Genomic DNA, 21,091 nt, shown 5'->3' on the forward strand with positions numbered 1-21,091 from the left:
CTTATTTTTATCTAATATGTGTCCAGTTTCTTTCACGGAAAATTGTTTTCAAAGAACGTTTTTGTTCAACGGCTGATAATGACAATCCTATGCTAATATCGCAAAAAACGTAGATAGCCAAAAAATCACTGAAGTATATTTTTATTACGAATTAACACAGAATTATTAAGCGGAAAGCGATAGTAAAAAGTCTGCACACAGTTTATGGAGTCATGTCGGAATCACAAAGTAGATAGGGACATCAAAAGGAGACTATGGGTCCAATTCAGCCACCGTCAATCTGTAAATAAACAATATAAATTATGTAAAATTTTAGCTGCATTAAGGTTTGTTTTTTTAGTTTAAACTATTTTTCAATTCTGATTGAAACTTAGATCATCATTAATCACTATGTTATACAGATAATCATAATACACTACGTTATACAGATCATTATGATACAGTATGTTACGTTATACAGATCATTATGATACAGTATGTTATACAGATCATCATTATACACTACGTTATACAGATCATCATTATACACTTCGTTATACAAGTGAAAAGACAACAATGGGGACCGTAGAAACAACAACACAAATGGAAAAACAACGAGAACCGACGACATACCAAAACAAATGGAAGGACAACGACAGGGACCGAAGATATACCAACAAAAATTGAAAGACAACAACGACGACACACCAATACAGACGTCCAGGACAATAGGGACCGAAGATACATCATTACAAACGGAGAGACAAAAACAGGGAATGCAGTTGCATCAAAACACACCAGATGATGCCTGATCGAATCGGCAAGGTAGATTTGTTTTTGTTTTTTTGTTGTTTTGTTAATCAAATAAGACAGGGAGGGTTGTTTGTTCCCCGGCAAAAAGCATTGAAATCATTATCTGTTAAAGAAGGGATGACGAGATGAAAAGGGAGAGATATTAAGAAGACTACAAAAAATCCAGCGAAAATATTGAACTCGGTAGCTCTCATTTCTGTCAAATTTGCATACAAGTAATTCAAGAACGTAATGCACTGACTCTATTTACATTAAATACAGCAAGAGAATCATAAACAATGCCACAATGCTGACTACAATAGAAAATATACACACTACAAAGATGTACCCCCTGAAGAGCTATAATGACAATAAAATCATGTGTTGCGGTAGGCTAAACGTCTTTTGATGCATCGATGGCCAGCTAAAGAAGCGATAGTGCAAAACAACGTTAACAATTCCACTTCAATTACTGACCTCATAGATAATGTCTATACCCTTTTGTAACCGAGGTACGACAGCGCATATAACAAGCTTGATTAGCCAAAACCTTTTCTTCCTTCGCGAAAAACTTGTCACAAGTAAGAAATATCGTAAAGTTATGTTCATCAATAACCATTTCAACTGTGCAATACATGTTTACAGTCAGAATACGAAAAACATCTACTTAAAAAGAAAAAGAATGGTTTTTTTTCAACAGTTTTATAACAAAATATTTATAAAACACCACTACCAAACGCTATAATTTTGACACCACCCTCATTTTGTTTAATCCAAACATAACATATGCTTCATTTAGCGAAAACTGAACAAATCATAACGTACAAAATTTACTAGCAATTTGTATAGAATTGGGAAAGTATAGTGTACATAAACTATATATGGCATACCATAATGAATCATAAGAGGATTTTAATTGATGCGTACAAAGGGTGTATACCAGTTCAAATCTTGGAGTTTAATCCTTGCAACATCAACTAGAAACGAGAAGCAGAATTATTTGACTAGAGGGTTAAATCATAAAGAATATACATTATGCGTATGTCAATAAAATGGTGTTATAGTATGACTTCCGATTTAGAAATAAAAGAGTTCTTATTCATGCCAACTGTTGGGTGAATTGTCAAGCTGCTTGATAAGCCCCTGCAAAATCCGACCTCTTACGTAGACCTTCGCATGGATTCATACATGACTACATACCTTCTACTCATTTCTGGGTGCATTGTCCAATGGTATATGAGGATACCCCACTGTAATGAAAATTAGATATAAATAGATAGAATAGGAAATAAAAAATACATATATATGTGCGTATATACAGATGTTTATAATGCCATTATCGATTGGATAAAAAAAATATTAACAATATTTTTTCTATTGTCAGCCTCTTTGTCCAAAACGCACTTCCAGTTCAAGAACAACGAACATATTTGAATACATAATGTAGCATATTGTTGTTCAAAATTATCATTTGTACACTTTCATGTTTAAAAAATTGAAATACGAAATACTAAACAAGAAATACTTAATGGGAAGTAAAGACATTTTGTAAGACATTTAGTATATTGTAGTATATTCAATGCATTTCAATATGTACAACTATTGGAAAGCCTATAATCCAGTACCCATGCTTAAATTCCCTCCAACTAGGGTATGCTAGTCATAAGTAAATTTTGGTTATTTTAAACAAAATCCTAGAGCACTTTTGCCGTACGAAATTAGCAAAAATGTAAATATGCTAATAGAAAAATAAAGTTTTTATCTTAATCATAAGAATTCAAAATTGAGCAAATATGGAGTCCGACAGCATTTCTTTTCTAAGTATTTATTCGTTTTACATAGGAATGATAAAAAGAGCATTTCAAAGTTTTGGATGGCAATAATGTTGAAGCGTAAAATATGCAACTTCTGGTATAACAGTGTAAAAGTAGACAACATAATATTCTTGTTTTCTCATCATTATTACTGTATATCGCTTTTATTTCGCGAATACTTTATTTCACGAACTGTGATCTAGGAATGAATTTAATTCGCGAATGATGAGCTAATAGAGTCATGACTCTGTAAGGCCTCTATATATCGATAACCGATAGCTTGGTCGACATCCAAATATTTATTTCGACAACCGATTGCGAGTTCATTGAATTCGCGATTGACTCTCCTCGCGTAATAAAGCGAAAATAAATCCCACACGAAATATAGGTGATTTGCGGTATTCTTTGTAGCTTATGTTGCACAGTTAATCATGCATATGAAATCACAATTATGTAGATTAAGGGGTTACAAATATTTAACCAATTTAAGAAGCGCGAGATATCTTGGCATTGAGTTTCAATAGGAAATTACAAAATCACTAAAACAACTGATTAGATTTTGAAATATGAAACTTACTTGCATGCAGCATTACAGCCGCTGGCGTAAGATATGCCTCCGGAACAGACTGGATCGTAGATTAAAGGGCATATACAGGGAGGGTCGGAGCTCTCAGCTGGAACTGGAATACACATATATAAATACATTATTATTTATTCCGCCATGTCAAAACAGATGTATATGTATAGATGTATATAAATATCGTAATGTTTGTATTAACAAGAGGCCCAGAGGGCCTGTATCGCTCACCTGGTTGGATTTGAGCTTTATTTGTTAATGTCTAACACGCTATATATAGTTAAGGGGAAGGGACCTCAAATGCTTCAAAGATAAAACCCAGAAACGCAGTCAAGTCTCGCTCGGGGAGTGGAAAGACCAAAAGGATTGTTTCTACAACATGATTGTGTTTAAAGTAGCCAAGTCCCCTAGGGGTGGGGAAAGACCCAAGGGCCTATTTCCACAACATGATTGTCGTGATGCCATACATGGTTATGGGTTGGGAATCTCAACACTTTCAACGCTACAAAAAAAAGTGTTTATAGCAATATGGCCAAATTGCTCACTTTTGGCCCCGCCCCTCAGCCTCCTGGGGTTCAGCTTAGTCATTTGTAGCTTTTGGAATCCTGAACCTTAGGGATGCTACCAGCCAGGTATGAATGATATTCATCACTTATATCCTTCCAGAGAAGAAGTTGTTTATATAATTTTAGCCAAATTGACCCCTTTACGCCATGCCCATCAAGCTTCTGGGGGTCAGTAAATTTAAATCCTTACCCCAAATGGATGCTCACAGTCAAATATGAGCAATATCAATTGCTTATTTTTTTAGGAGAAGTTGTTTATATCATTTAGCCAAATTGACCCAATTTGACCCCACCCCTCAGCACCCAGGAGGTCAGCCCCATCATTTATACAATTTTTAATCCTGACCCCAAAGGGATGCTCACAGTCAAATATGAGCAATATCAATTGCTTGTTTTTTTTAGGAGAAGTTGTTTATATCATTTAGCCAAATTAACCCAATTTGACCCCGCCTCTCAGCCACACGGGGGATCAGCCCCATCATTTGTACAATTGTGAATCCCTACCCCAAAGTGATGCTATCAGGCAAATATGAGCGATATCCTTTGCTTACTTTCAGAGAAGAAGTCGTTTATATCAATTTAACCAAACTGATCCCTTTTTGCCCCGCCCCTAAGACCCCCGCTGGGTCAACCCCACCATTTGTACAATTTTGAATCCTGACCCCAAAGAGATGCTCACAGTCAAATATGAGCAATATATATAGCGTGGTTTCAGGGGAGAAGTTGTTTATATCATTAAACCAAATTGATCCAATTTGACCCCGCCCCTCAGCACCCAGGAGGTCAGCCCCATCATTTGTACAATTTTGAATCCTGACCCCAAAGGGATGCTCACAGTCAAATATGAGCGATATCCATCGCTTATTTTCAGAGAAGAAGTCGTTTATATCAATTTAACCAAACTGATCCCTTTTTGCCCCGCCCCTAAGATCCCCGCTGGGTCAACCCCACCATTTGTACAATTTTGAGTCCAAACCCAATAGGGATGATTTTGACCAAATTTGGTCAAATTCTGATCAGTGGTTATGAAGAAGAAGTCAATTGTTGACGGACGGACGGACGACGGACGGACGGACGACGGACGCCACGGTATGGCATTAGCTCACGTTGGTCCTTCGGACCAGGTGAGCTAATAAATTACCCATTCAGTCGATTATTCATTCGCATAAAGGCCTATTGTTATTATTTAGGAAACATCTTCAGTGGTTACTGAAGTGGCTAATTTGGCGAATGAAATAAAACATTTTATTATGCTATATCTTCTAGGGTCAATCTGGTTACGATTGTGAATGTATTGTGGATGCGACATTTTGTCTCGAATGAAATAAAGTATTGAAAGTAATTGGATATGTACATGTATTTAGAAAGCATTTTTACTTAAAAAAACAAAAAAAATATATATCGTGTCCAAACTGGTAGGGTTGTGTACTAAATTAACAAATTAAAAACCAATAAGTATTCTTTACATCTATAAACTTTCCGTCGTAAACACCATGAAATATTTTCAGATTTTACGAAAATGATGTCAAATTATATCTAATACAAAGGGAAAAAATTAAGTGCATTTATAATTAATATCAGAATTAACCAATGTTATAACAGACTTACCTTTATCGAAAATGTTCTCATGAAAGTCCTTGTTACCCAAGGCTTACGGACAGATAACAGGTTTACATGTATAGGCCACGATTCATTCCTTTTTGCTTATATACCTGGTAATATCATTGTTTCTAGCATTCTGTCTGACCTGGACTATAACTGTGTTGTAACCCAGTCATTGTTCACTCTTTCTTTGTCCGCGTAGGACTTTATAAGATCATGCATATATCTAACTTATTTGTCGGTTTATCACAACGAATACTAAGGTCTTAAACGTTAATAAAAATTGTAGATACATTCTACTTAGGACTCCTTTCTCCTTTTACAACGTCATCATTAGGGTCAACAAGAAACCTAAAATACTCTCCTTGTCAACAAATAAATCACCATTTCAAAATATTGAAACATATTCGAGCGGAACATATAGCTAATGTGGATTGAGAGAGGTATATTGCTACAGCCTTGACGTTACACATAATTTAGAGCAAACATCTTCTTTATGCTGACTACAAGTATACTTCATAACAAAAGTCAATAATTAACATACATTTTACAAACTGTAATTTTTTTTGATTTCGCGAGCGTTGATCAAGAATGACTTTTGAGCTTTAAGAGTAATGGACCCTGCTAGACTTCTATATATGTAACCGATAGGTTGACCTAAATACTTGCCAAGGATTTGAATTCGCGATTGACTCGTGTCGTGTTAACGCAAAAATAAATTCAACGCAAAATGTAAGTGATTTACGGTATACCTGAAATCCGTGTTAGAGTTATTCTACAGTTCAACTGGTGAGACATTTAAACATGTACCATGTTAGAGTTATACTTTGGACTTTAAAATCTTTTCTACAAAAGCTTAAAAACCTGAAAATTCTTCATAAAACATATTTTACAAATTCTACGTAATGCAATTTGTTTTAGAAAAAAAGACAAGTTTACTTACCCTCATTCATGACGGTGCACAGCACCATGCAAACGACGACTGCTTTGACAAACATTTTGTCTCTTGTGAGATTTCGAAGTCCGTTCAGGGTATCTAAAGACAGCTGACAGGAGGTGTTCAGGCTATGACAAGAGTAACAAAACTCACCTATTTATACACATTTGCACGATAATAATTAAATGCAATTTCCTGCAGTAAAATACGCCTCAAGTGGCAATAACATTTTGGTGTAGTACCTTTTATGTTTTAAATTGGAGACATTAAAATATTCGTGAATGCTCGTACCGGTACCGCTTGCTGTTATTAAGTTATGTAATGTTCAGATATAGTAAAACACTCGATAGTGTATTTATAATACTGATTGGTTACATTCTCCTCACGTATTGTCAATATCGTTAATAGTCAAATCGGTACCAGTAGATATAGAACATCTTCCTCACATACAATCACCAATAACTGTCTTGTTCTGAAATAAGTAAGATACATGTATTTGCATTTTATGAAATAAACGAACAGTCGAACCCCGCTATCTCGAAGTCAATGGTGTCATGAAGAAACTTCTAGATATCCAAAGTACTCGAGGTAACTGAAATAACGAAACAACAATTCAAACACAAAATCGATGAAAGGAGGGCTTTTATAAAACAAAAATGACACCTCTATATAAAGGACACTTGTCTAGAAAGGACAGACTCATCAGACCAACTCTTTCCAGGTTACGATATAATTGACATTTGTATAAAGAACACCTGTCTATAAAGGACATTTTTGATCTGTCCCTTTGGTGTCATTTATAGACAGGTTTGACTGTAGTAAAGAACAAGGATGAAAAGGCTAAGTATTCCGGAATCATAAGCGCCCTTTGTTTCATTGACGATACCCACCACAGAAATCTAGGTCAAATCCGAGTCATATTCCCAAGATGAGAAATGTGGTGACAACAGAACCACTAGTCATATCAACAATCATCGAAAAAGTCTGACTTCCTGTTCCGGAAATCTTCATAATAAGTTCACGGCACATAAAGCTGAATAGGTCTGCTGGTTTCGATTTCACCTCGCCGTTTTTACTTGGAGAATATGACATGGTTTGGATTGGATCCAGACTGACAAAGCGAGGGTCGCCAATGGGGCAGAAGACGCTTACTCTCTCCGATCACCTGTTTTTTTCCCGTTATTATTCTCTCAATGGTCTCCGAGTTGACTTTTCTTTCGTTTATATTTTTTCTTTGTTTTGTCGATTTTGAGATAAAATTATAAGTTTCGATCACATATTGGTGTTATTCATATCAACATATCAAATAAATAGAATAAAATAGTAAATTAATCAATGAATTAAATAAAATGATAAATCAATCAATTATAATTGAATAATATGATAAAATAATGAGTGTATTAAATAAAATGATAAATTAATTGATTAATTGAATAAAACGAGTGTATGTTATAAAGTGTATGGTTTTTTAAATTATTCATTTTATTTGCATGATAAATGTGCATAAAACATTGGTGAAGAGCAATAAACTAAAAAAAAGGGGGAAGGAGAAATAAAAAACGTGACAGCAATAGATAGTGATGCAGCAGCAAAGAGCACAGTTATATTGTTTATGGAGCTCTTGAGAAACCAGACTTAGTAGGATAGGAGACCGTTTTGTCACGATGGACATTCTAAATCTATTTTCGCTCCTTAATACATCTAACGCGTTATGATAATTTGCTTCTGGTTTTAATGAGTTTGAGCGAGTCATAAAATGAAAATTTAAAATAAAAGGAAAGCAACTGATCAATTATGATCTGCTTACAATCTTGCACAACATACTGGCATTCCTAATAGCATTTTCTAGAGGATAAGAAGATTAATTTGAATTATGTCTGTCTGCTTTTGTGAGACAGAAAGGGGATCTGATTGAATACATTCGTTAAGCAAAAGTGATAGAAGGAATTATAAGCAATAGTGATAGACAGAATGGTGACGATGGATAACAGAAAACGTTTGACTAATAACCATTACCATTGGCAAGTTTTTTTTAATAAAAGCTGGCGAGCATCTTGGAAGCTTGGAAGCTGTGGCAATCAAACATACAAAACTTGTTATAAATGTTTCATCAGATATATTTTGACGCTGATGTTCGTCCAGAGCTTTCCCAATACCCAAACTCTAAAAAAAGGAAAAACACACACACAAAAAATGAATAAACAAACAAATAAATAAATAAATAAATTAATTAATTAATTAATCAATTAATAATCAATTATGGTCAACTTAAAAACTAGCACAATATTTACTACATGTAAAAGGCATAATAACCTTTTCTATGTAGATGGCGAAGCTTGAGATTGCCTGTGGAAACAGAAACCTATACTGTAGTATAATGTTTCTGGTGGAAATCACCATAATGCCCTTGTTATTTTATCAGCGATAGTTTCTGACACTTGCCAGATTCTCTACATCTTATACCCTAGAACTGACCAAACACCAGCTAAACAGACATGTAAACGAAACGTAGTTTATCCCTAATATCGATAAATGGGAGACATGTATAAAAGAAATATTCAATAAACGAACCCTGAATATTGACGATAAAGCCGGATATCCCTAAAGGTATAGATTATCGACGACACATAGCGTATAAATCTATACCAAATCGAAGGAAGATTGGACAAATGTTCAAAATTGGAGCAAAATATTCACTATATTTTCGTATGTATTATGTTAAAGTCCTAGATACTGACATTAAAATCAAATATGATTGTGATATCCCACTGGATTCGTTAAAATCAGTACTTAGACGGCAAGATAATTATCAAACACTGTTTGTTTTCGAAATAGCTTATTTAGAATTCTCAGACATGAGAAAGGTAAACAAAACAATCAAAATATCTTTAGTGCTTTGGGTGTGAATATAGCAACTGACATGCATTCGCTTAAGTTGATTATCCAATATGCGTAGTTAACAGACATCTGCTATACTTTACATACAGTGTTACGGACACATGTGTCATAAAGTTTAAAACAGATTACGTGTCCAAGTGGCACCATAAAAGACTTGATTTTGTCTGACAGCAATGTGAGATCATGAGGTTTGGGTTTCTTACTATTGCTTTAGCGATATCACGGAAAGGTCCCAATAATTTAACAACATGCAATCAAGCCATCAGAATGTTTATTGACTGAGAAAAAACACTTAGATTTAGTTTTATTTCTGACAAAAATAAAAGTTTATTGGTTAACGGAAAAGTATAAATTGAGATTCTTCCACAAAAGATCACTTTCTTTCAATACGCATTTCATAAATTTTGTCGAACTGTTGCCGATACCACGACAAGATGTTTGTCAGAGTTGTGATCATGTGCGTACTTTTGTTCGCAGTCTCGGACGCAGGTAAGTCTACAGTTCACTTTGTTACAAATACGTTTACTGATTTATATTACTATACAGATGTTCCCGTTAACATTCTGTGAAGTAGATTTTAAAAATGATGTAAACACTGTAAATCATATAACTTACACGATGTATTTTTGTCTGAAAGCATCTGTCAAAAATTGTCTATTTTCTTGTAAAATTAAAAATTTTGGTAGAAAAAAACATTTTTATCTAAACATATGCATTAATATACTGTATCGTAACTGAGATTGCTTTACCCCGTACCGCTCCTATGTATAAACTGCTAAGGGCTAAGGAGTAGAAACTCCTGACCAGGGGGACTTGTCTTCCTTAGAGGAGCCAACGCTCAACTAAAGGTGTTCTGGTCAAGCTAAGTTCATATGGTATTTCCGGTGACATATTATCTTAGATTAAAAACTACTTAAGTAATAGACAACAGAAAGTATTTATCAACAGCACTTCTTCTGATATTGGTATTATAGGGGCCGGAGTTCCCCAGGGCTCGATTCTCGGGCCTCTTCTTTTTCTCATTTATATAAATGATATAGCAGATGAACTCGAATCAACAGCTCGTCTATTCCCTGATGATACTTCTCTCAAAAAATCATCTTCTTTTTGTCGAGAAATAGAATTAGCTTTAAATAGAGATTTAGAAAAAAATCAATAGGTGAGCAAAAACATGGCTAGTTACTTTTAATCCAGACAAAACTGAGGTTATTTTTATATCAAATTCTGATGATATTTATGATGATCTTAATTTAATATCTGATGAAAATTTCTTAAATTTCAGTAGTTCCCATAGACATCTTGGAGTCACTTTCAATTCAAATGCAAATTGGTCTGATCATATTGATGAAGTTTATAAATCAGTAATGGAAAAAAAAATGTCTTGAGGAAAATTAAGTATTTGCGTGACGCGCTATTAAGAATTTATAAATCATTTATATTACCTGTCCTGGAATATGCGTGTGAGGTTTGGGATGGTTGCTTTCTGGTAGATTCAGAAAAGTTAGAGCGGGCTCAGCGCGAAGCAGCGAGAATTATAACTGGTTTACCTTCTTATGCGAAAAATGAATCTTTATATATTGAATCAGGACTTGAACTACTTTCTGATAGAAGGGCCAGAAGAAAACTACAATTATTATACAAGATGAATAGTAATTTGACTCCAAGCTATCTTTAAAATTTATTACCCCGTTCAGAAATGTTTAATGGATTAAATTACTTGAATATACAAATTAATCTAAATTTGTTACTTTTTGGTAAGGAAGACTTGGCTTTGGATGTAAATAATTATGTGAACATGTGCAGGCTTTCATCAAATCCAGCAAGAGATTTTAAACATGCAGGTTGTGTCTATCTTTGATAGTAGATGGCTTTATAAGTTGTCATAACTTGTGCCAAATCCTTTGTGCCTATTTTGGACAATAAGTATGTTTAAAGTCAAAGCTCAACTAAAGGCAAATGTAAGGCAGTGAGAGGGAAGACGATATAGGGAAAAGAGCAATGTTTAGAAAGAATAGAAAGTAAAATATTCCAAACTTAGACAACTCTAACGATCATGCTATAAGTGAAGCAAGTACAATTCTTCTGCAAGACCGACCCGCGAAGGAAACATCTCTACATGTATCTATACTTGATCTGATCTGTATAACGAGTAATTTCGTTATTTTTTCAGTACCAACAACTACGTCAGCACCTTGTAAATGTACAAGAGAATTCAACCCGGTCTGCGCCGGAGAAACAACGTTTTCAAACGCCTGCCTCGCCGACTGCAGGTAAATACGCATACCTCGGAATGGATTCAAAAGGGTTGGGAGAAGGGCGGGGCTAAAGTCGGTATCTACAGTTACTGTATAAAAGAATCGATTCGGGAATGCGCGGGACATGAAGAGGGCAGAGCTAGAGGTCGGGGAAAGAGGGCGGAGCTAGATGTCGGGGGGGGGGGGGGGGGGGAGGGCGTGGCTAAAGTCAGTCAAATGGACTGCAGAATGCATATAAGGACGTGTGTCGATAGACCTAATCAGTAATTTAATTCTATTGTTTAGCGTTCTACAGCACAAACATAGCATATCTGATCAAAGTTTTTTTTATCTTCAATTTTTACCCCTGATTTAAATAATTCCATACAACCACGTAAAATGTACTGTTTTGTTTCAGTGGCATCACAGGATATAATGTTGGAGCATGCGACCAGTCGAAATGAAAAGTAGGTATGCTATTGGTATTATATATGTATGCATCGTGCAATTCAAATTTATATTCGATAGTTTATATACAGTGTACTAGATGTTAAGTCTTTGCAGATAATGAAACTATTTCTTATATACTTGGTACATTCAATCCACTTTCACTAATGTTATGTAGAATTTAAACAGGTTGAAGTGATTTTTTTCCTGTGTCTTATTAAGGAACTATGTGCACCAGCTTTTCGATTGTATCGTTATCCGTTATGTACTGTATTTGAATACCCTATGGGATGTAACAGCCGAAGGGGAGGGAGTTTAGTTTAAACATATTTTATTGACAAAAATGACAAAGGGATAAGTCAGCAAGTTTTACCAACTTATAAACGACTTCTCCCGTAAAACTAACAAAAAAATAAACAATAACATAGTCACATGATGGTATATACAAGAATATTCAATTCAAAAATGTGATAAAGAAGAGAGTAGAAAAAAAAATATTGAGCATTTTGGATTAAGTTGTTATTTAATTATAGGAAAGTGGCATGAAAAAAAAGAGGAAGAGGAGAGAGAGAGAGAGAGAGAGAGAGAGAGAGAGAGAGGGTGGGGGTGGGGGTTAGAAAGTGATAATTACTCGAATCTTCCCGACTTTCTCAAGAAATTTTGCACAGCGTTGGCGCTTTTTATATTGTCAGCTGAGGAAATATTTGTGTCACCATTGCAAAGTACATCTACATTGACAGGACCGTACCAGGTTAAATCAGCAATAAGAGTTCCTCTTAAGTTGTTGTACAGGGGAGAGTTAAGGAACAAATGATGGGGATCTTCACAGTGATGTCCACATTGACAAGCAGGTGAATCAACGAGATTGACTCTAAAAAGATCATAGCTCAGTGCACTTGCTCGATTTCTTATTCTGTTGTGTAGAATATTTAGTTTTCGAGGACCATAGCTGATAAAATGCTTGTCATATATAATATTTACTGTCATAGATGTTTTTAGATTAGATTTGAAGGAACTCAAAGTAGGCGAGTTTCTGATAGTGTTGTTTAAGTCATTCCACAGTTTTGAAGTAGAAGGAAAGAAAGAGTTTTTTGATAGTTGTAGACGAAAGCGTTGGTTCCCTAAATAAATCTGCATTTCGTAAATAATAAGGAGCTATGTTGCCAACATACATTGGTAGTAGGTCGATAAGAAAACTAGGTGCCAGATTATTGACTATGGAATAGAATAAGGATAGTTTTCGAGCATCTCTTCTCTTCGAAAGGTATGGAGAATGGAGGGAGTTGTGGGTGTAACAGGTAACAGGCGATACCGCGGAGGGGGTTTGTGTGTAACAGGCAATAGCGCGGAGGGAGGAGGGGTGGATGGGTAACAGCCGATACCACAGGGGGGGGGGGGGGGGGGGGGGGGGGGGGGGTCTTTTCTTATCGCACCCATCCGCATTCTTAACTGGGGTCTGTCGTCCTCCTCTTCCAGTCGAAAATGCCCGATATCTAACGTTCGTATTAATATCTGTGAAGTTATAGTAAATTTCTGTTTTCCAGTTTCCAGATACTGCATGATCAACATGGACCAATGAGCAAGGAGTACATATAGCGTCTTCTACCTGCACACAATCTAACAAAATCTTTAATGAAATCGATACATAAAACGGAATCCTTTATTTGAGAATAAACTATCTTTTTCTATATCATGTATGGCTTTGAGTTCTAATTATGCCCCTTGAGTACCACTGGATTTTACAACCACCAGTCAATAGCTTCGAACGTCCGTCCGTCTGCCCGTCACACTTTATTGTGAATGCAACGCGTTCTGAATATTGATCAAATAATGAGAATCGTACATATGTAACACCCTTGACATGATTTTTTTCGGAGGTGTGACATTTTTATTTAAGACTCGTCACCAATACTGTATTGATACAATTATTGATATTGATGCAGCACTAGTATAACAATTTTAACTTTGAAGTATAACGCTTGGTGACATAATATTGAAATCATGGCAATACATAATGTACTGTATATACGAGAATTTCTGTAAAATTTCCGTTTTGCCTTAAATTGCTGTTTCCAAATGATTTTACTACATTAAATATCATTGTTGAAATATAAGTCAGACTATGACAATACTGCTGTGACAGTTGCACAAAGTCGAACAGATGCATGTACAGTGGACCCACAATAATCCGGACACCTTTGTTCCCAGCCCAAATCGTCCGGATTACGAGTTTTCCGGACTGCCGAATTTTGTTGTCTTTGTAAATAAATCTGTCGCGAAAGAACTATTTCCCTTGATTATATACACTTGGAAACGTTTAAATGACACTTCAATAAAATAAATAATAATGTAAACGGTGACATTCGCCCAGTTGGTTATAATTGTGCTTTCTGTGGTTATCGAGAAACATGAAAACCGATTAAAGAGGCTTGCCCGCAGAGAGATCAGAAAAATTGGCTAATAGAAAAAGATTTTTTACACATGACAGATTGTTGGAATTGTTGAGTTTTTCATTTCATTTTCCTTATAAAACGCTGAAAAGTGATATTAAAACCTCATTTTTAAAATATTATTTATTTAATCGCAACCCGCAATAAGTCCCCGCTATAAAGTGGAGTCTAATTTGATTGACACATCAAAGAAACAAGCACGTGCACAGTGCCGCACAGTGATAACTTCAAAGGCAGCGGCGATTTACAAAGAAGATTTGCCGTTATATTCCATACATTTCCCTCTCAGGTTGAGTTTTAAAACGTCTTTTAAATATATATTCTGTAATTGTTTTCAAGAAATAAAGTCGGAAAGCCTCTAATTTTGTCACATAGAAACGTGTAGTGAAGTTTATTTAGTGATCGGAGATGTGCCGTTTACCGGTCCGTCTGCGGGTAAGCCTCTTTAAAATGTCTGACGTCTACCGTCTCGCCTCTATGTCGTTTTGCTGGGGAAGGGTGACGTACGCACGATACAGATCTAGAGATTGTACCCAGATCGGCGTCCATTTTAAAGTTTTTGAACAATCACACAAACAAAAAACTGTACCAAGTCCACTAACTGACATGCAAACAAATTGCTATATCGAGCATTACTAATATGCGGAATTATATTTCATATTGATTATACACAAAAGGAGTTAATAGTTGGAAATTGGAATTAGTCGTTTTATATCGTTGTTGTAAAACTGTTTAAATTATGAATATCGATCCATGTATCGGCATATAAAAACCACAAACTCTTAAAAAAGTATTTTCAAATTCTTGGAGTCTGAAACAGTTCAAATCGACGACGTGGTTGAAATTTCAAAATTTCAAGATTAAAGTGTTAATATCGGAAACTTTTGTGAGGAATATGTCAGTTGATCTATTTTCGTAGTTAATTGAAAGTTGTCGTAATGATAATACAATATTGCAATCACGTTAATAAAACTATACAATGTACTCTATATAATGTTCATTTTGTAAGACTTTACTATTATAAGTCGGTGTTTGTTTATTAATACAACTGAAGTTGTAAAAAACGTGTGCCCAATCATTTTGATGTAGCATGAATGAATGAATTAAATTCTTTAATCTAAAATACATGTACTTTTGATTTTGTCGACGTCAGTTTGCCACAGATATCTAGACCAAGCTTATTTAATGGATAAATATCTACATGTATACAGTGTAGGCGCTTTTAAATTGTAGGAATGACATTTCGGGAAGAAATGAAGACGGACTTTTTTAAGGGGGGGGTAACAAACTTTAACGACACATCTGTATCTTGGTGAAGCTCGAGATGATGGAGACAAAACAAGCGTTTTAGGCGCTCGGATCTGCTGGAAAGAAGGCGGTGCTCGCATGGTGAGGAATACAGTTTACGATAGGCTATATATGTCTGTTTGTTTACAATGCATGGTCCTTACATATATCTAGTGCATTAGGGGGATGAGTGCATGCTTGTTTAATAGCGCTGAAGGTTAGCACTGATAAATCTACTGAAGATCTCTGTTGTGTTACATGCTGTAATCTGTTTTATCGCCAAGTAACGTTAGATTATTACACGGGCCGATAGTGGTGTTCACAAACTATTTATGTCAAGGTCGGCAATTCGCTACAGACCCTTGCGGTAGGTCCTTGAGGTAACAGTTTTTAACTCTTCGTGAAAAAAAGAGATTTACCGAACTTTTCGGTTTTGGTTCAGGTGATAAGATACAGCAGAAAGCCAGAAACATACATGTATTATAACAGAATACAGATACAAAATCCGCATATTATATATATCTAGTGATGTAGTAGACGTACAGTACTGTACTGTCGTGTAGTATAAGCTCCAGAGAGCTTGTATTTGAGATATACATATATATTTACATTCTGTGTTGCATTCGCCTATATGTCGTTAGTAAACCAAATTGTATTCATGAGACCAGAGACCTATATACTAATCAAGAGTAGGAATACAGCCCCAGGTGTTGCTGGTCAAAACAATGGCCGCCTGCAGCTACTTTCGGCCTGGAGAGATTTCGAATGCTAGCATTTATAATCCACATTACAAAAGATAAAGCAACTTCACAAGTTATGAGAGTAATATTTTATAATTAAAACAAAATATGGTCAACACAAAATAACTATAAGCGCCGTTATTGATCAAAGAATTATCAAATTGTCAATGTCGTAACACTCACAGGGGCTCCTTTCCGAATTTTCAGAAATGTAAGACACGACAACATTAAAAGTCCAGTATTTATAGAAAAATAAATAAAAAATCTTGTGAAAAATCGGAAGCATCGACATGGTTTCCGTTTGTGTATGTGTATTGGATTTTAGTTTTGTGGTTATTCACTGATGTTAAATGATGTTAAAGGCCTACCTTACAAAATCGAGCCCCTGTGAAGTAGAAAATCGTCTGCTAAGATGCGACTGGTTAGACTTGAATCTGTTTCGAACGTAATATCTTTGGAATCGTTTTCACCTACTGTCAAGACGACTTTCATTTAGAATTTAAGAACTGATATTCTTCTGAAAATAACGTAAATCCAGTCGATAGAAACTTAGTATTTCCGAGGAATCGAGTCTGTCCTTTGCAATACCTGTTCAAAGCCGCATCACTTCTAAATGTTAACCGTATAGCATTGCGCCAAAAAAACGGCTTGGATTTTAAACAATCAGAAATTATGCAATTGTGAATAATTTGACGATATCTACAAACGTATATGAAATAGAAAATAAAGCCAAATTTGTGCAAAACTATTGTATGTGTTTGCTATTAATAAAGACATGAGGGACTATATTAATCCTTCTGGAAGTTTCAGCTGTTCCGGTATTTGAACCTGATGACGTCAGTGATAGGGGAAGCAGCAAATTTAAACGCATCTTAATCTACAGTAAATAAAAAAAATATGAATGTAAATGTAAGTATTGAACTGTTACCAAATGGTAGTATACATGCAGTCGATATGAATACAATTTGGGTGACAGATAAATATTTCATGTCGCCCGTAAATAAAACCAGAAACATATATATAACGTGTTTCTGATAAAACAACCGAAAAAAAACAAAAACATGAAATTAAAATGCCATGCAAAGCACTGCAGGTATGGTATAAAACGCTTTAGAAATGCAGCAAATGACATTTGCCAATACATGAAAGTCACATAATACAGAAAAAAACCAGTACAAAACAGTACAGAAAGTAACATACATATAATAAGTACTCTGTAGCTGTAGTGAAACTGCAGGCTGACAATAAATAGAAAAAAACCCAGGAAATCAAGCACTAGCTATAGGCCTAAATAGCCACATAAGCTGTCCAGTTGAATATATATATGGGCCCATCACATACCTGGAGAGAAGCCTGACAAGGGAGTTTTTTTAATTATCAACTTATCAAATTTCATTTCGCAGGCAATTCCAGATCTGGGGGTCCTCATAACCAAAGGATCTGAGTCCATACCTTGTAGTAATGAGATATCCTCTATATCATGGTTGTATGAGTATTTTTCCAGTGTCAGTATTGTGGAGAAATCCACTGAAATCATTTGGAAGGATCTTGCACCCTACCTAAATCTAGTGCTTAATGTACACCCTCGCTATTGTTATAAAAACACATTTTGATGGCAGTGTGCATGTGGCCTCTACAACTTTGAAAAACAGTGTAAGTTGTAACATATGCATCAGCGATTAGCTAATGGAGTCAGGCCTAGGTCCTTGGGGATTCAAAACACAACCCTCCTCAACCTCTCTTTTTCTGTAATCTTTGATAATGAAATCAAAGCAGACAACACTGTGCTGGACACTCTAGATTCGTTATGTCGTATTGGTAGTAATATAATAATATAATATATATTTTCAGTCACATTTTTTGGTAAAATGTGACAGTGAGTCGAGCTCCTTAGGTTTTCACTGATGGTCACTCTAAGGTAGGGCATTCTTGTACTTATTTCATATTGAAGCCAAATTCCTAAAAGAAATCTTTCCCAATTCCCCTATTTTCTTCCCAAAATGAGACAAAAAAATCCTATCCCAAACCAGTGAGAAAAAGCCCTGCAAGCATTTGAATTAAGCCTTAGCATGCTCATATAATCTGTAATCGTCCTACAGAGTTTGTTTTTAAACCGAGGGGCTGATTATCTCCCTTTTACCATTGTACAGGGTATGTTTTCCTCCATATGTATATGGTTAAAGTTTCCATATTTTTTTTTTAAACCATTTGACAATAAAACAAGTGTTGACAAGAGTATTATGATATATTTGGTAAGCTTTTCCACTGAGAGGTTTTCTTTGGTAAAAAAATTGTTTCATATCTATTTTAAGATTAATGATGTTTATTTTATTTCAACTTTTTTTTTTTAGATTAACCTGGATTGAGATAGAAGATAAGTAACCATGGGGATATACCTGAAGATTGTACTGTCTAGCCTACTGTTGGTCGTACTCCAGCATATGGCCAGGCTCATGTAAGTGTTTATATCACTTTCTGAAATCCTGATCCTGTAGATTTTTACATCTGACTCTGGGACAAAGAGCTAGAGTACCTCGAGCTATCATTGCAACTGGTTACTCAATCAGTACCTAACAAGGCTATAATTTTGACTGTTTATTCAATCACTACATGACAAGGCTATAATTTTGACTGCTTATTCAATCAGTATCTGATGGGGTTATTATTTTGACTGCTTATTCAATCTGTATATGATTTTGACTGATAATATAAATTTTCATGTGTTTGTGTTACAGTTACACCTGTGGATTTCACAAACATATATACAATCACCAGCCTGGTCCGTGTAAATACCTTGATGGAGTTGGTAAGTCTTGGTCACACAAACGTTTGTATTGCAGGGTACTAAACTTATATATATATATATATATATATATACGGATGATAAGTGAAGTAATAGCTCCAGTATAGACAAGTCTCTTGTCAAATTTTCCTGATAAATTTGTCCCTTCATCAAGGCAAGAAAAAAAGTAAATAGCGAAAGATCACATACATTGTACAGACAATTAGAAACATGAAACGGTATATAAATCTAGTATAATGTAATTGTAGGTGTATTGTTTGTGTTAATGCAGATTCTTTGGTCAATCATTATTGATGTTATAGTGAGCCATTGAAATTTAAACCAAATTAATAACGGGACAAAATGGCTTCACAGGCAGAGACAATGAGAAAAAAACAGAAAAGAAATACACGAATAAAAAACGACAGATTGGATACACCAGATCACAATACAACAATCAATATTGGCTCCCGAAAACTCAAGGCATTTACCTGAAATATTTGCACCACTGAGATTTTGTTGCTGTTTACAAAACTTTGTGTTATATATATCTTTCAGATTTTGGATCGGAGGATATCGCTACACTTCCGGATGGAAAGGCCTTCATTACTTCTGTGAGAAATGTCATTCATACATAATTTATATGCTAATCAGATATCATTCATAAATCTGTTGATAATTGTAAATATATTAAAGCCTGCTGGTTTCTATTACAAGTCTAAAACACATGAATATATTATAATGTAATGTTATATTGCAATAATTTAAAACCTGTATGTGCTTGCATTCCTTCCTTCAGGGCTTACTGATGCCATCTGCCTCAACACTTTTTCGCCAATTATATGCTGACAGAGGGGCCAAAGGTCAGATTTTTTTCTTCGACTTCAAGGCCCCAGGGTCTGGGGCTATACCGCTCACCATACAAGGAGACTTCAACACTTCAGATTTTCACCCACATGGTATCGACTACTGGAAAGACAAAACATCAGGTTTGCTCCAAAATCAGTTTTAATATTAGATTTATTTGTACCAATGTAGTTCTTAAGGATTATCCCTCTGAGACATTCTTTCTAAAATTCAAAATTTATAATGTTGAAAAAACGAAAGAAATATCTCTGGTTGTTTCCTATCAGGTATATTACAACAAAACAATATTAACTGTTTTTTGAGTCCCTTGGTGTCTTGATTATGGCGCAAGAAAATGTCACTTGTGAACTTTAGTCAATCTTCATGGGTACATGGTATTTGGCTTAAATAGGATGAGCAGCAGAGAGTTATGTCCCCCTTCCTGTCATAACATACAATTATACTTATTATAAGTATTGCGGAATTTTGCTATTTTTACATTATTGATCATAATTTCACTTGAGAGCACAATGGTCTGATAATGTTATGAGGATCCGGCCAGATGGCATAGTACTCGATCCAGAGTTGAGCTATTCCTTATCGAGACAATACCAGACCAGCTCCCTCAAAAGAAGATATTAATATTTTTACAGTACATCACATTTACATTTAACTTTGCAAATTTCAACATTGAACTGATTATTTTAGCTCTGGAGGGCCTGTTATCATCAGCCATATTGTTGTCTGTGTCAATCACAACAATAACATGTAACAGTGACGTCACAATAAGTCCACATTCAATCTCTCGCTAAATTTGTAAGTTCCTGTTCGCCTCATAGTAACCCATGTGTGTAGACTTTGGGAATTCAGTTTGGTGTCATGTGATGTACTAATATAATTTAGTATCAGTGTGTACCTAAAAGGTTACAAATTAATTACATTTTGTGAATTATGTTTGTTTCTGACTAATTCATTCTTATACTTTTCGATTTTCTCCAGGAAAAGTCTTTATCTTTGTGGTGAATCATCGCAGGAAGTTTGATGCTGTGGAAAAATTTGAATTTGTTCCAACAGCTAAGGCTCTCAAGCATGTGCATTCCTATGTGGACCAAGCTATATACTTGTAAGTGAAAAGCTGCA

At 35.2% G+C, this 21,091-nt stretch overlaps 1 protein-coding gene and 1 long non-coding RNA gene across 2 annotated transcripts in view; one reads left to right on the forward strand and one right to left on the reverse strand.

Moving 5' to 3' along the window:
• Window positions 1-124: 124 nt before the first annotated feature.
• Window positions 125-8,411, reverse strand: LOC117317754. The gene is made up of 5 exons (XR_004530238.1): window positions 8,284-8,411; window positions 6,274-6,739; window positions 3,163-3,265; window positions 1,972-2,021; window positions 125-280 (listed from the first exon to the last, which is right to left on the reverse strand). It is a non-coding gene; the product is annotated as an uncharacterized LOC117317754 (long non-coding RNA).
• LOC117317753 (serum paraoxonase/arylesterase 2-like) overlaps window positions 561-21,091 on the forward strand; it is a gene marked incomplete in the record, with an annotated part of 30,847 nt that continues 10,316 nt past the window's right edge. Inside the window, 7 exon segments of the mRNA XM_033872666.1 lie at window positions 561-804; window positions 15,530-15,685; window positions 18,675-18,778; window positions 19,059-19,129; window positions 19,664-19,719; window positions 19,905-20,094; window positions 20,951-21,074. Coding sequence (XP_033728557.1) covers window positions 18,708-18,778; window positions 19,059-19,129; window positions 19,664-19,719; window positions 19,905-20,094; window positions 20,951-21,074 — 512 coding nt within the window.

The sequence above is a fragment of the Pecten maximus genome, chromosome 19 (genome assembly GCF_902652985.1).
Source record: "Pecten maximus chromosome 19, xPecMax1.1, whole genome shotgun sequence".
NCBI classification, from domain to species: domain Eukaryota; kingdom Metazoa; phylum Mollusca; class Bivalvia; order Pectinida; family Pectinidae; genus Pecten; species Pecten maximus.